Genomic DNA, 16,750 nt, shown 5'->3' on the forward strand with positions numbered 1-16,750 from the left:
CACCGAGGGAAGAGGACATAGCAAAGAAAATTCCAATGCCTGAACCACTCCCAGGCCCATCAGGAATTCCACGTCCACGTCCAGTGTTTTCTCCACTGTTCCCGCCGAAACCCATGGATAAACCATCGATGCCAACGGTACCCATGCCACCTACACCTCCTCGTCTACATACACTGGATACCTGGGATGATCCCAATACTGATACCTCTTCAGAGGAAGTCCTCTCGGAACCCTCTCCTCCAGAGGAACTTTCCTTTTCAAATTTTATTAAAGATATGGCTGACACCATACCATTTCAACTGGAATCTGAGGAGGACACCAGACAAAAAACTCTGGAAGTGTTGCAGTTCGTGGACCCACCTAAAGAGATGTTAACAATTCCAGTTCATGAAGTCCTTGTTGATTTGCAACACAGGCTCTGGGAGCATCCCTGCACCATACCACCAGTAAATAAAAGGACTGACGCCACATATCTAGTCCAACACATCCCAGGTTTCCAAAAGACTCAATTACCTCATCAATCAGTGGTAGTTGAGTCCGCTCAAAAGAAATCCAAACGAATAAAGCCTCATTAATCTAATCCACCGGGTAAGGACAATAGATTCTTGGATAACATAGGCAGGAAAAATGTTTCATGGTTCCATGCTTGTCTCCAGAATTGCGTCCTACCAGTTATATATGACGCAATATCAGCATAACTTATGGAAACAGATCTAAGAACTCTCAAACTCTCCCCCAGCAATTCCAAGAGTCTTTTACTTCCATAATACACAAAGGTTTGGAAGCTGGCAAACACGAAGTTCATACAGCATACGACAGTTTTGAGACTGCATCCAGAATGTCAGCCACCGGTATCAGTGCTCGTAGATGGGCCTGGCTCAAGGCATCCGACCTGAGACCGGAAGTACAGGAAAAACTGGCTGATCTCCCTTGTGTAGGGGACAATCTCTTCGGGAATAAAGTAAAGGAAGCAGTTTCCCAGCTAAAAGAGCATTCAGAAACATTAAGACAGCTGTCCTCTGCGCCTCAGGAGTCTCAAGCATCATCCAGAAGGCTCCCAAGGAAAGAATCTAAACGGCCATACTACAGGCCGAGGCATTACTATCCACCTCCTGCCCGTGGAAGATCATCTAGGCCACCTCAAAGAACACAGACCAGACAACTAAGAGCGCCTAGAGCTCAACCCCCTCCGCAAACAGGGTCAACTTCGGGGTTTTGAAACAACACCAGAGAACAGCAGCCTGTTTACCAATCCGCCTCCAAATTTGCCAGTAGGAGGTCGGATCACTCATGTATCATCACAGACCAATGGGTACTCTCCATAACATCTCAAGGGTATCACCTAGACTTCCTTACTGTACCAAACGATACGCCACCCACTTCGTCTTGGACAGTACAACAGCCAATCCACACTCTTTCAAAAAGAATTATCCACCCTTCTAAGAGCCAGGGCCGTGGAACCAGTTCCCCGGCCTCAGCAGGGCAGAGAATTCTACTCCCGTTATTTCCTCATTCCAAAGAAAAACAGGAGGCCTACATCCCATATTGGACCTCCGGAATCTCAACAATTCCTGAAAAAAGAAAAACTCAGGATGGTATCATTAGGCACCATGCTACCTCTACTTCAAAAAGGAGATTGGCTCTGCTCTCTGGATCTTCAAGATGCTTACGCTCACATTCCAATATTCCCTCCTCATTGCAAGTATCTGCGTTTCCTAGTAGGAAGTCAACATTTCCAATACAAGGTGCTACCATTCGGTCTTGCCTCAGCACCTCGAGTGTTCAAAAAGTGCTTAGCAGTGGCAGCTGCCCACTTGCACAAGAAAGGAGTGCACGTGTTTCCTTACCTGGACGATTGGCTCATCAGAAGCCAAACAAGACAAGGAGCTCTCAACTCTCTCAAGCTCACAACAACTCTACTCCATTCGTTGGGATTCCTTATCAACTACCAGAAATCCCACTTCACACCATCTCATCTGTTGCAATTCATCGGAGCAGAATTAAACACCATAACAGCAAAAGCTTTCCTTCCAAAAGACCATGCACAGACACTTGCATTGTTAGCAGACTCTCTATGCGCACGGGCACAGATGACAGCTCATCAATGCCTCACTCTTCTGGGTCATATGGCCTCCACAGTTCACGTCACTCCTATGGCCAGATTAGCCATGTGACTCACTCAATGGACACTCAGGAGCCAATGGATACAAGCCATTCAACCACTGTCTTATCCAGTTCAAGTAACTCAGCAACTACGGTCCTCGCTCCTATGGTGGACGAACATGGACAACTTGCTCACAGGCCTACCTTTCCAACAACCAATTACGCAAGTGACGTTAACTACAGATGCATCCACCTTAGGGTGGGGAGCACACATTGGCCATTTACAGACTCAAGGTACTTGGACAAAACTCGAAGCTACCTTTCAGATAAACTTCCTAGAGCTTCGAGCTATACGTTATGCGCTGCATGCGTTCAAGGACTGCCTTTCCCACAAGACTGTTCTGATACAAACAGACAACACAGTAGCCATGTGGTTCATAAACAAACAAGGAGGTACGGGCTCATATCTCCTTTGTCAAGAAGCAGCACAGATTTGGGACTGGGCCCTAACACACTCAATGTTTCTACGGGCCAATTATCTAGCAGGCATTCACAACGTAGTGGTGGATCGCCTCAGTCGTCAATTCCAACCTCACGAATGGTCTCTGAATCCAGAAGTGGCAACCAAGATCTTTCAACGTTGGGGCCAACCAACAGTAGATCTCTTTGCATCGCAACTGAATTACAAAGTGAACAATTATTGCTCCCTGTACAAGCAGAGAAACCCGCTTACCCAGGGACACCTTTGCTCGCCGCTGGAACTCAGGCCTTCTATACGCGTATCCCCCGATACCGCTAATATTATTATTACTATTGTTTTATAATAGATTGTACCTTATTATAGATTACCCGTTCATTTTTTCAACATGTTCCTTGTAAATCGCCTCCCCGGCGATAGTTAACTCTGTTAAATGTGAACCGGAGTGATATGTATTGTATACAGGAACTTCCGGTATATAAAAGCTAAAAATAAATAAATAAATAAATAATAACCAAAACTCTAGTGAAGTTACAACAGGACAAAGGGTCCATGATACTCATAGCCCCATATTGGCTTCAACAAGTATGGTTTCCCATACTTCTAGACCTATTGATCAGAGACCCAATTTGCCTGGGCACAGCACACACTCTCATAACTCAGGATCAGGGCAGGTTGCGTCATCCCAACCTTCAATCCCTATCCCTCACAGCATGGATGTTGAAAGCTTGATTCTACAACCTCTCAATCTTTCAACTAATGTCTCTTAAGTGCTTGTAGCTTCATGTAAACCCTCCACACGAAAGAACTATTGTGCCAAATGGAAACGGTTTATCACGTGGTGCACACAAAACAGTCTTGACCCTTTTTCCTGCACTACATCATCTTTACTAGTCTATCTATGGCACCTCTCAGACTCTGGTCTCCAGACCTCATCTGTAAGAATACATTTAAGTGCAATCTCAGCTTATCACAATACCGTCGGAGATGCACCAATCTCAGTGCAACCCCTCGATAGTAGATTTATGAGAGGTTTATAATTCAACTTAAACCTCCACACTGACCACCGGTCACAGAATGGGACCTAAATGTAGTCTTAACGAGACTCATGCGTTCTCCTTTTGAACCCATGGATTCCTGTGATGTTAAATTTCTCACTTGGAAGACTACTTTCTGCGAGAAGGGTTAGCGAGTTACAAGCACTTGTCACATACTCACCCTACACTAAATTCCTACATGATCGAGTGGTACTCTGTACACATCCAAAATTTCTTCCCAAGGTAGTTACAGAATTCCACTTGAATCAATCCATCATCTTGCCTACTTTCTTCCCAAAACCACACTCTCATCAAGGAGAGAGGGCTTTACACACCTTGGACTGTAAACGTGCACTCGCATATTACTTCGATCGCACTACGGCCCATAGGAAATCCACCCAGCTCTTCGTTTCTTTTGATCCAAACAAACAGGGTAAACCGGTAGGCAAGCAAACTCTATCTAATTGGCTTGCAGATTGTATACAATTTTGTTATGAAAAAGCAGGCCTTCCTCTCCAGGGGCGAGTAAAGGCTCACTCAGTAAGAGCAATGTCAACCTCAGTAGCACACTATCGTTCAGTGCCAATAGCTGACATATGTAAAGCCGCAACATGGAGTTCCCTTCACACCTTTGCGGCTCACTACTGTCTCGACAAGGAAGGACGACAAGATTCAGCCTATGGACAATCTGTCTTAAAGAACTTGTTTCCAGTATGATCCCAACTCCTTCCACATCCAACCTTTCGTGATTTCACGCTGCCTCATTTTTCCCAACAGTACACCAGTTGTTGTGCCTGTTGCACATGTTGTAAGCTGTTGGTCCAATACAAAAATGACTCTGCCTGTAGGTTGCTAATCACCCATATGTGAGGACTAGCATCCTGCTTGTCCTGGAATAAAGCAAAATTGCTTACCTTGTAATAGGTGTTATCCCAGAACAGCAGGATGTAGTCCTCACGAAACCCGCCCACCACCCCACGGAGTTGGGTCCGATACGTTTTATTATTTTATTTTTGGCTAACTCTAATTGCTACAAACAAGATTGAAGGGAGACCCCTGTGGCTCGAGGGATCATGGCATGCTGGGCATGCTCAGTAGGCTCAGGATACCAGTCAAAAGTTTCTAGAAACTTTGACAGAAATTTTTCCGGAATAAGGCTCTGTCAGTGACGTCACCCATATGTGAGGACTACATCCTGCTTGTCCTGGGATAACACCTATTACAAGGTAAGCAATTTTGCTTTTTGCAAAAGAAGGGATAGGGGTGAGGGTGTGCTTTGAGCAGGGCTTGGGCATTCCTAGATTTCTCAACGAAATCTGTGCATATTTACGCACACAAGCACACGTCAGGGTCCTCTACCGCATTACTTCACTTCTGCTATGCACAGTGTGTAAGTCCTCAAACAAAAAAAACAAAACAGGCTAGACAGCGGGGTTATAAGGATGGAGGCTAATATGGTAAAAGGGAGGCTAATTAACTAGTGGAGGTTAGGCAGTCCTATCCTTTACCTGGACTAACTGAGAACGATCTGGGGAAACTGGGAATTGCATTGGTGTGCGCTCCTACTAAAATCCCCCCACTTTATACTATAGTATAAAAAGTGGGGGGATTTTACACGCAGCCACAGAAAATTGCACGCACATGCAGCCTATTTTATATCATGAGCACATATATGCATATATGTTATAAAATGGCTGTGTCCATTAGTGTGAGCCAGCATACGTGTGTACATGTGCACCCATGCAACTGTTTAAAAGTTACTGTCCCTGGTTCTCTTAAGTACCTTCTGTAACGGAACTATTTTAGCAAGTCAGACAAATCTAGGGGGTTGCAAAGCCATTAACTAGGAAATGAAACTGAAAGGATTTTCTAATTTTCAAGATTTTACACAACCCTAAAACTGGTGAAAAAGAGCAGACATGCTATGTTTAGCAGTGATACCACTGATGACCTGCATTTCTCGCTTCAACATATGCCCATTGAAAGAGTGTTCTCTCTATGTTGCTTCATGAGAACTATAAATATCACCAGCATACACAATATTAGCAAGTAAAATGTCATTTCATTTGTCTTATCCATTTTTTTTCACATCAATATCATGATCAGTGATAAAATAGTTCACTACAGATTGTGGGAAAATGGAAAAAGACTATGCCGTGTAATTACAATCAATTTGCTAATGCTTTTAGCAATGTATATAATACAGCCTTTTTTTAAATTTGCTTTTAACCTCTTTTTCACTCTTCTATACATGCCCTAGCCCCAGACAGCAAGTCTGAGCAGCTCAAGTTCCCTCACTGGCCAGCAGAGCAGCCTCATGCGAGACATTCAGCCCCATCCTTTTGGTGGCAGGAGGAGTCATCACGGAAGGGGCAGTTGTCCTTCTCTCCTCAGGATGGAATAAGTAGTATAAATAATCTCAGCTGACACTATTAGACAGAAGTCTAGCAGTTCAGCATGATCTAAGTGTTATTTAGGTAAGTTTGGACTTTGCTACTGTGGCAATTAATATCTGATACACATTCTTCAAGGAATAAAAATTCTACAATTATGAAATATTTTACTTAAAATATGAAGTATGCCAATCATTTGCACTTCCCTTTCTAGAAAGCTTAATGGTGCCACCTCCATTCTCTTACAAAGGCCTAAATGTTAAACATTAAGCACATGCTGATAACAGTAAACCAAGTTTGTTTTCTGTAAGCTTTGTTTTCCTTATTCAGCAGGATGAATTGGCCATGACATGTGGGCTGACATCATCTGATGGCACCGAATAAACCTTTCTTTCTAAATGGTTATTTACTTTTTCAGATAATAGAAGGACTAGGGGGCACTACTTGAAGTTAGCAAATAGCACATTTAAAACTAATTGGAGAAAAGTTTTTCACTCAATGCACAATTAAGCTCTGGAATTCATTGCCAGAGGATATGGTTATTGCAGTTAGTGTAGCTGGGTTTAAAAACGGTTTGGATAAACTCATGGAGGAGAAGTCCATTAACTACTATTAATCAAGTTGTCTTAGAGAATAGCCACTGCTATTACTGGCATCAGTAGCATGGGATCTACTTAGTGTTTGGGTACTTGCCAGGTACTTGTAGCCTGGATTGGCCACTGTTGGAAACAGGATGCTGGGCTTAATGGACCCTTGGTCTGACCCAGTATGGCAATTTCTTATGTTCTTTTACTTTACTGAACATGTGTATGAACTCCCACATGGACGTTGACTCGTGAGGTCCCTCAGTTGATAAAAGAGTTAAGTCTAGGTAAGTAGACAACTCTCTGGAGAGGCAGGCAGGTATTTAGCATGGCTAATTCATCCTGCTGTCTATGGAGAACACCATTTATAGTATGCAAACTTGCTTTCTCCGCTGACAAGCAGGGCTAAATTAGCTAAGACATGTGGGGAGTCTCAAGCTGAGAGTTGTAACATATCATTTACTGAACAAACAATCCTTCCAGTGGAGGATGCATGACCCCATGCCGCCTTGCTTGCTTCATGTAGAATAAGGCTACCTGTGGGTTTAAATGAGAAAATTCTTCCCTTGGTGATATACGAAGACTTTCAGGGCGTACCTGATTGCTCGCAGCTCTAGAAAGTTGATTTAAAATTGACTTTATATTAATGATCAAGTTCCTTGAGTTTTTTAGGGGCACGTGCAGGCTCTGCAACCTTTCATGGAAGTATCCATTACCAATGCTACTTGGTGAGGGAGCAGGTGAAGTGGCACCCCTTATTAAAGGATGAAGGATTGTAGCCACCAACAAATCTCTTTTTCCATGCCTTTTGTAAAGGGCTGAGTTAGTCAGTCCCACTGAGAGCAGAGCCCCCACTGTAAAGCCACAAGCGAAGGTAGATCAGCGGGAGTACATGAACTGCTGCTGCCATGTGACCCAGGATTACTAGAATGTCCTGGCTGATGTCTAATCTGGATTCAGCAGTTGATGTACAAGTGTTCTGAGGGTGTTTCTCGTATCTGATCGAATGAAGACTAATTCTTGCAGGGAACCTACCTAGGCTCCTAAAATTTTTTTCTCTGGATGGGGACTAGAATCGATTTTTCAAAGTTCACCAGGAAACCCAGTAACTGCACTTGAATAGAAATCTGCAGGGAGGTCAGAGCCACTTCCCGAAAACTCACCGACAATAGCCAGTCATCTAAGAACAGAAAGACATGGATACCTTGATGATGTAGGTGTACTGCTGGCATCTGGTAATGACCTTCAGTGCAGCTGATAGTTGGAAGGGGAGTACTCTGTATCGGTAATGACAGTAGTCCACCATAAAGTGTAAAGCCTGTGGAAAGGATGGATGGGGATATAAGCATAATCATCTTTTAAATTTAGGGCATACATTCACTCTCTCTTCTGGATGAAGGGGAGAAATGTGTGAAGGAATTCATTCTGAATTTCTCCAAGAGCAGATTCTTTTTCAGACTTCTTAAATCCAGGATGAATTTCAATCCCCCAGTATTCTTGGGGATAAGGACGTTGCGGGAGTAGAACCCCCTGGTGAAGCTACTGGGGTGGAAAAGGGTCTATTGCTTGTTCACTGAGAAATAGCTCCACTTTTAGATGGAGATGCACTGAATGAGATGAATCTGGATTGAAGGCTGAGCAATGAGGAAGCATGGAGAGTTGAGAGAAGCATACGCGGAATCCAGACTCCACAATTTTGAATACCCAGTAGTCTTTGGTAATCTTTGCTATTCCTTCAGGCAGGGTTGAATCCTCCCTCCTACTGGGGAAGATGTTGGGTTTGTAGGATAGTCAAAAACTTGGTCCGGGCTTTGGATGGGCCTGTTGTGCCACCTCTGGTTGACAGTGTTCTCGTTGCTGACTTCTGGCCAGAAGCTGTTGCTTTTGCTGAAGCAGAGATGGGATTTGGTATCTTTGAAATTGCCAGAAGAGGTGTTTCTGCAAATATGGCCATTTAATAACATAGTACGGCCAGCATGAAGGAGACTGTTGCTCTGATCCGGTTGAGAAATACTAGACTTCCATATGTTTGGTATCTAATCCCCTCAGTTACATTGTAAACCAGTACGATAAGACCTGGTCTTAAGCATCGGTATAGTAAAAGAAATTAAATAAATAAATAAATAAATGTTGCTTCTTGATTTCAGCGACCATTTCCCCAAGTTTATTTCCAAAAAGGTGTTCTCCCAGGCAGGTGACATCCACTAGCTTATCATGGATATCGCTTTCAAACTGCTGGTCAGTAACCAAGCCATTCAACGTGCTCCTGTAGAGGCTGAGAAAGAGTAACATAAATTGATCAAATAAGATGGTGTGTGCATTCCTTCCCATCAAGAAATGGTTGCAGATATATTGAGGCAATATCACCTGATGGGAGAAAAGGCTTCAATTTTCACATATTGGCATGTAAGTATTGAACTCTGTAGATGTAGTGAAATGCATATGCGTGAGCCCTCTTGCCATGACACAGCATTGTAGGTAGAGTCTGAGATCCACGCCAGTGGCAGGTAAGCAAGTTTTGGCATGGGCCAGACTATGACTGAGTCCAACAGTCTATACAAAGAATAGACTGCGGCTGAAGCCAGGCAAGGACAAGACTGATGGCTTGAGACAAGGCTGATGGCTTGAAACAAGGCCGTTGCTGAAGTGGAGCTCAAGACTGCAGCGGAGACACAGGCAAAGACTGAAGCAAAGCTGAAGTCTGAAAAGACAGAACCAGGCAGAAACTGATGGCAGGAACCAGGCTGGAGGGCTTGAGCAAGACAGAAGAATGAAACCAGGAGGTTGCCGAGGCAATGAATCCAAGTCCAGGCAGGCTAAGTAGTTTTGAGCATGTGACATCATCATCGGGGCAGATGGCCAGGCGATAGAGACAGAACTTCTAATTTCAGAATGGAGTCCCCTTCCATCTCCTCTGGTGTCTGAAAGATCTGCACTAGAGATCAGTTGGAAATTAAGGGTACCACAGAACAAATGGGATCTGGCATCTCCAGGTGAAGGCCCTGGTTCAGCAATCCAGATGGTGACATTGCCCTGTTGATTGGTGGGGTAAGAGCATTAAATCACCTTCTGCTCCCATGGATCCACCTTTTTTATTGGCAAAGTGGAAAACAACTGACTAGGAAGCACCCCTGTCTGGTGTGTCGACAATGGAGTGGCCTGTTCCATCTCTCAGAGCATTATTGGCGTTGAGGCTTCTGCGGAGCCTGCAGCTCACCTGGCGCCAAAAAAGTGAAGTGATGCAGCCAATACATCATCCTCCAGCCCTAGCGCTATCTATGCATCCTGCCCCATTGATGCATTAATCTTTAGCGCTGTCAACACAGAGCTTCAACGAATCACAAAGCATTGTCATCATCAATGCACAAAGCCCCAATGCATATATCCTTGATGCTCTAAGCCGTGGAGTCCAATATTGGTAAGGTCGACAGTCTTTTAAACCAGACATCCTGTGAAGAATTCTTTTCTTCTTTCAGTTTTTTGTAGCACTGAAAAGTGCTGTTTTGGGGGCTGTCAAGACAGCGAGGCAACAAAATAATACAACAAAAAAAGTGTAAGTGGGAAAAAAAAGATCAGTAAGAAAAAGTTTCCTGAAGAGGAAAGGTACACGTCTGTGCAGAGGCTCGGACAAAAAAAAAAAAAAAAAAAAGACTAAGGGTCCTCACAAGGCCATGCCCACATGGGAATCCCCATGCATGCTTAATACAGCAAAAGTTATATGAGCTTAGAGAGAAAGATCTGTTTGGCACCATCAGATGATGTCAGCCTGCATCACAGCTAACTCAGCCCTATTGTTGACAAAGAAAGGTGAACACATCTTCTGAACAAAACTTGTTATGTAAGAAAATATTCTTATACTAAACTTTAACATATACAGAAGTCAAAACTTACCAGAGCTAGAAACCATGCTCCCCTCTTTTTATCTGCACTAGCACAGTCCACACAGACAATTTTTCCTAGTAATTCATCAGTTTCATTTTTATCATCATCTTCTTCTTCACTGGATGAAGACGAAGATTCTTCCTCTGGGCTATGACAAAGAACAGAAGAGTAGAACTACATGGGAGTATTTAAAAAATGGTTTAGCAAAAACTATGACACAAAGAGGTACAATTAAATCCGGTAAACATTCCTGTCACACTAAAAGCTTGATTCACTAAGGGACAGATTTTAAAAGGCTTACGCATGTAAATCCAGGTGGATGTACGCGTGTAGGGGAGTTAAGCACGCCGGGCCTATTTTCAAACGGCTCGGTGACGTGCATAAAGCCCCAGGACGCATGTAAGTCCTGGGGCTTGCAAAACGGGGCGGGGCGTGGGGGGTCCAGGGGCATGGCCGGAAGCCTCCACACGGCCGCTGTGCCAGGGGATCGCATGCCGACAGTTGGCCAGCAGACGTAGCTTGTGAGATAAAGGTACGGGGTTGTTTTTTTGGGGGTTTTTTTTGGCCTGGGGGGCGGGACAGGTAGGGGAAGGTGGGGGGGGGAGACGGGAAAAGCCAGCTGGTCTCCCCGAGGGCTCGGCGCGCGCAAGGTGCACCCGCTTGCGCGCGCCAACCCCTGATTTTATAACATGTGCGTGGCTGCGCGCGCATGTTATAGAATTGGGCGTACATTTGCGCACGCCGGGTAGCACGCACAAATGTACACCGTGCGCGTACCTTTTAAAATCTGCCCCTAAGGCTTTTCTCCCAGTTTGATTCAATGGGGAAAGCCTTGGTATAATCAGCCTAAAGGCTTTTTATGGCTCCAACTTCCAAGTGGAAAATGATCTTGTTTTTCCTATTCCTATTTATTTGTATTGCAAATAAAAAAAAAGAAAAGTGAAGAGGTCACCACCAGAAACATTAGTTCTGAATAGATATGTGAGTTTGCTATTCTCCTCTATTCTATTCACAAGGATAACACTTTAATAAATTGTTAAAACTAAAATATACAGATAGCTCAGAGATAGAGAAGCTGCTTATCTTTCATGAGTCCTCTCTGAAGTCAGCAGATTACCAGACACGCATCTGTCATTGAAGTGCCACATGCGTCACGCAGATCATTCTTTCAGATCTTTCTGAAAAGACTTAAAACTCTTTTCTGCTCATGTGTGGAAATTCCCTTGCACGAGCTGCCTTCAGTTATTTACCACAGCAGTGAACAAAAGGAAATGGGAAAGTTCTGTGCGACTGGTGAACTGCTGGCTTCTAGAGAACTCATATTACAGGAAAGTCAATTCACTTTTTTGACAGGCAAGCAGATCAGTAGTCCTCGGAGTCTGTCCCATACGTTTTTGAATTTTGTTATAGTTTTTGCCTTACTAATTCCATTGCTGCTGTGCTAACATTTAAAAAGGAGATAGATCGTCTTTTAAACCAACCCATGGGGGAAAGCAGACTATCGTTCAGAATCGCATGGTTTGAAGGGAGGTATCTTCCAAGGGTACTTGCAAAACAGGGAAGTTAAAATAGCCCAGTAAATACAGATGGATGCAGACAAAAAGTACACAGATGTGAATGACTCTGAACTGCCTGTATCTTCTGCTAATAAGCAAGTTGTGAATGCAAATAGAAAAAAAAATACAAATAAAAAACATAATTTAAAAATTTACTGTATATGAATGCCAGAAGTCTAAATAGTAATATAGTAATAGTAAGTTATAATGTATGGTATTACACAAGGATATAGACATAGGTATTTCAGAGACATGGGAAAATGAGGATGACTAATGGCATATTGTGATAACAGGGTATTAATTATACTGAAATGATGGAGGGGTGGCACTATATGTAAAGGCATACAATCAAGCATGAAAAAAACCCCACAGGAAACAAAATGCACTGGGGATTTCTTATGGCTAGAAATTCCATGTGTGACAGATGAAAGTATAGCAGGGATTGTATACTACCGTCCACCTGGCCAAAATGAAGAAACAGACTGTGAAATGGTAGCTGCAATTCGAAAGAACAAAAAAATCTGGCAACACAATTATAATGGGAGATTTCAGTTACCTCAGTATCAACTGGGACAATATTTCATCATGACATGCTAGCAGGTTAAATTTCTTGATACCATAAATGACTGCTACAAGGAGTAGGTGGTTTAAGAACAGATGAGAGGAGCAACTACTTTAGATCTAGTCCTCAATAGAACACATGATCTGGTAGGGCCGTTAAGAAATAGCAATCAATGCAGTCAAATTTGGCATAATCGTTGGAGAGAGAGCATTAAGTAAAACTATTGCAGTAGCATATAATTTTAAAAAGGGGGATTAAGAATGAGGAAATTATTAGAAAAAATTAAAAGGTTAAATGTATGTATAAGGAGTGGACATTCTTGAAAAATACCATCTTTGAAGCCCAGATAAAATGTATTTCAGGCATTAAAAAAGGAAGACCAAATGACTGCCTGCATGGTTTAATGGTGACGTGGAAGAATCAGCTAAAGACCAAAGGGCATTATTATAAAATGGAAAGCTGAATCAAAATGAAGAAAACAGGCATGAGCATAAGCACTGGCAAGTTGGATATAAAATAGCAGTAAGACAAACCAGAGAATTTGAGAAGCTTGCCATTGAAGCAAAAACTAATAAAAACTTTTTCAAGCACATCTGAAGCAAAAGACCTGTGAGAGAGTCAGTTGGGCCACTAGATGACCAAGGGCTAAAAGGTACTCGGGGCACAACATAGAACATAAGAAATTGGCACGCTGGCTCAGACCAAGGGTCCATCAAGCCCAGCATCCTGCTTCCAACAGAGGCCAAATCAGGCCACAAGAACCTAGCAAGTATCCAAAAACTAAGAAGATCCCATGCTACTGATGCCAGTAATAGCAGAGGCCATTCCCTAAGTCAATTTGATTAATAGCAGTTAATGGACTTCTCCTCCAAGAACTTATTCAAACCTATTTTAAACCCAGCTACACTAACTGCACTAACTACATCCTATGGCAACAAATTCCAAAGCTTAATTGTGCGTTGAGTGAAAAAGAATTTTCTCTGATTAGTCTTAAATGTGCTACCTGCTAACTTCGTGGAGTGCCCCCTAGTCCTTCTATTATCCGAAAGTGTAAATAACCAATTCACATCTACTTGTTCAAGATCTCTCATGATTTTAAAGACCTCCATCATATCCCCCTCAGCCGTGTCTTCTCCAAGTTGTAGAGCCCTAACCACTTTGGCCTTTCATCATAGGAGAGCTTGTTCCATCCCCTTTATCATTTTGGTCACCCTTCTTTGACCCTTCTCCAGTGCAACAAGGAAATAGCAGAAAAATTGAATCAATTCCTTGCCTCGGTATTTACTGAGGAGGATGTTGGGAATAAACCCACACTGGAAGCATTATTTAATGGTGATGATTCTGAGTAACTAAAACAAATCTTTGTGATAATGTGAGAAACTAAAGATTAACAAATCACCAGCATGGGATTCACTGTAGAGTCCTAAACTTGAACAAGAAACTGCAAACATGTTACTCGTAATCTGTAACTGATCATTTAGAACAGCCACAGTACCTGAAGACTGGAGGGTAACCAATGTAATATCAATTTTTACAAAGGCTCAGAGGTGGATCCAGGTAACTATATACTGGTAAGCCTGATATCAGCACTGGGCAAAATAGTATACGCTATTTTTAATAAGAAAATCACTGACTAAATAGATAGCCATGATTTATTGGGGAAGAGTCAACTGGATTTTAGCAAAGAAGAATTAACATAAGATTTGCCATACTGGGTGAAACCAAAAGGTTCATCAAGCCCAGTATCCTGTTTCCAAAAATGGCTATTCAAGTTCACAAGTACATGGCAGAATCATTTATAGATTCCATGCTCCTTATCCCAATTCTTATCTATTCCTTACCAATCTTTTAGATTTTCTTGAAGGTGCAAATAAATATGCCAATAAAAATGAGCCAGTGGAAACAGTGTATTTGGATTTTAAGAAAGCGTTTGAAAAGTCCCCCGTGAAAGATTCCTCAGGAAATTAAGAAGTCATGGGACAGGGAAGCAGTGTCCTTTTTGTGGATAGGTATCTGGCTGAAAGACAGGAAACAGAAGAAAGGAGTAAATGTTCAGTTTTCCAAATTTTGAAATAGTGAAAGTACCATAGGGATTGGTACTGGGACCTGTGCTGATTAACGTATTCAGAAGTGATCTGGAAAAGGGAACAAGTGAGGTGATCACATTTGCAGATGACACAAAATTATTCAGAGTTGTTAAAACAGCAGTGGATTGCAAGGAACTGCAGAAGAACCTTGTGTAACTGGGAGATTGGGCAGCTAAATATATATATAGTAACATATTAACCTAGTACTGACAGCAGAAAAAGACCAAATGGTCCATCCAGTCTGCCCAGCAAATTTCTTATAGTAGTAACTGCTGCTCTGTGCAGGTTACCCCCAAGCCTTATATATTAACAAAGCAACATTTATACTGGGGGAGGAGCCTTCTTGAAAATTCAAACAATGCAGCTTGACGAGTTTTGCTTTTGAGCTTGGCTGTAGAAGCAGTCTTGTGTTTTTTCCCTTATGTCTGTAAAAGTCGGGGCCCAAATTGGTTGTCCTCTGAATCCAACTTCCCTTTTCCCCATGCCATCAAAGCATACAGTGATGACAAAGCAGAGAACAATTGAGTCAAAAGCATCAAGGCTTATTGGTTAAGGACAGTAATCCCCATGCATATTGTTAAGGGTAGTAACTGACACCGAGCAGGTTACCCCCATGTACCCTTTTCTTCATTTCTGTCCTTCAGCCTTTAGGAATTCACACTGTTTATCCCGTTCCCCTTTGAATTCTTTGACAATTTTTGTGTTCACCACCTCCTTTGGAAGGGCATGCCAGGGATCCACCATCCTTTCCATGAAGAAATATTTCCTGACATTGGTTCTGAGTCGTCTCCCCCAAGAGTTTCATTTCGTGGCCCCCTAGTTCTACTGTTTCCTTTCCAATGGAAAAGGTTCATAGTACGTTCATCATTAAACCTTTCAGATATCTAAAGGTCTGTATCACATCTCCCCTGGTTCGCCTCTCCAGAGTGCACATATGCAGATCCTTCAGCCTCTCCTCATAAGTCTTACGATACAGACCCCATACCATTTTGGTCACTCTTCTTTGAACTGCCTCCATCCTGTCTCAATCCTTTTTGAGATATGGGCTCTAGTACGGTGTTGCAGATCTTAGTATCATCAGCAAATAGACAATCTATACCTTCTCGTCCTTCCACAATATCGTTCAAAGATATTTAGCAGAACTGGTCCCAAAACTGATCTCTGTGGCACTCCACTTAACATGTTTCCTTTTTTTTTTTTTTTAGCGTAGGTTCCATTTACCATGCCACGCTGTCTCCTGTCAGTCAACACTACCTTGGCACCCTCTCCCAAGCTTCTCATTTTATTCACAAATCTCCTATACAGGGCAATATAAAAAACTTTATTAAAAATCCAAGTAACTCACATTGAGCGCTTTTCCTTGATCCAATTCGCTAGTCACCCAATCAAAAAAATCTTATCAGAACTTCTCCTGGTGAATCCATGTTACCACGGGTCGAGCAACACACCAGATTGTAGATAGTTCACTATCCTGTATTCAGTAGTCTCCATTAATTTTCCCACCACCAAGCAGAAGGTAACTGGCCTGTAGTTTTCAGCCTCCTCTATGCTCCCACCCTTGTGAAGCAGGACTACCACCGCTCTTCTCCAACGTCGCGGCATCACTCTTGTTTCCAGGGATCTACTGAACAGGTCTTTCAGCAGACCCGCCAGCAAATCTGAGTTCCCTCAGTATCCCGGGATGTAACTCATCTGCCCCCATGGCCTTGTCCACTTTCAGTTTGCCTAGCTCTTCCCGTACATTCTCTTTTGTAAATGGCATTTTGTCTACTTCATCGCCCATCTACAGTCTTGTCAACCAGTGATGGTCCTTCTCCAGGGTCTTCTTTAGTGAACCCGAACTGAAGTCTTTCTTTAATATTTCTGTCATTTCTTTGTCTCTCTCCACACATTGATCTTTGTCACCATTCAATTTCACTATACCAACTGTACCTTTCTTCTTTCTCCGATGTATCTAAAAATGTTTTATCCCCTCGCTTTACCTCTTTGGCAATCCTTTCTTCCGCCTGAACATTTGCTTACTTGATTTCTTTCTTCTTCTCCCTCTGTTTACCAGATATTTTTCTCT

General features: G+C 42.7%; 1 protein-coding gene across 5 annotated transcripts in view; it reads right to left on the reverse strand.

The window, feature by feature from the left end:
• Nucleotides 1-16,750, reverse strand: part of ARID4B (AT-rich interaction domain 4B) — a 486,307-nt gene that overhangs the window by 295,683 nt on the left and 173,874 nt on the right. For all 5 annotated transcript variants that reach the window (XM_029593836.1, XM_029593835.1, XM_029593838.1 and 2 more), the window contains exon 8: nt 10,487-10,625. In XM_029593836.1, coding sequence (XP_029449696.1) covers nt 10,487-10,625 — 139 coding nt within the window. The remainder of the gene's footprint in view (nt 1-10,486; nt 10,626-16,750) is intronic.

This window comes from Rhinatrema bivittatum, chromosome 3 (assembly GCF_901001135.1).
Source record: "Rhinatrema bivittatum chromosome 3, aRhiBiv1.1, whole genome shotgun sequence".
NCBI classification, from domain to species: Eukaryota; Metazoa; Chordata; class Amphibia; order Gymnophiona; family Rhinatrematidae; genus Rhinatrema; species Rhinatrema bivittatum.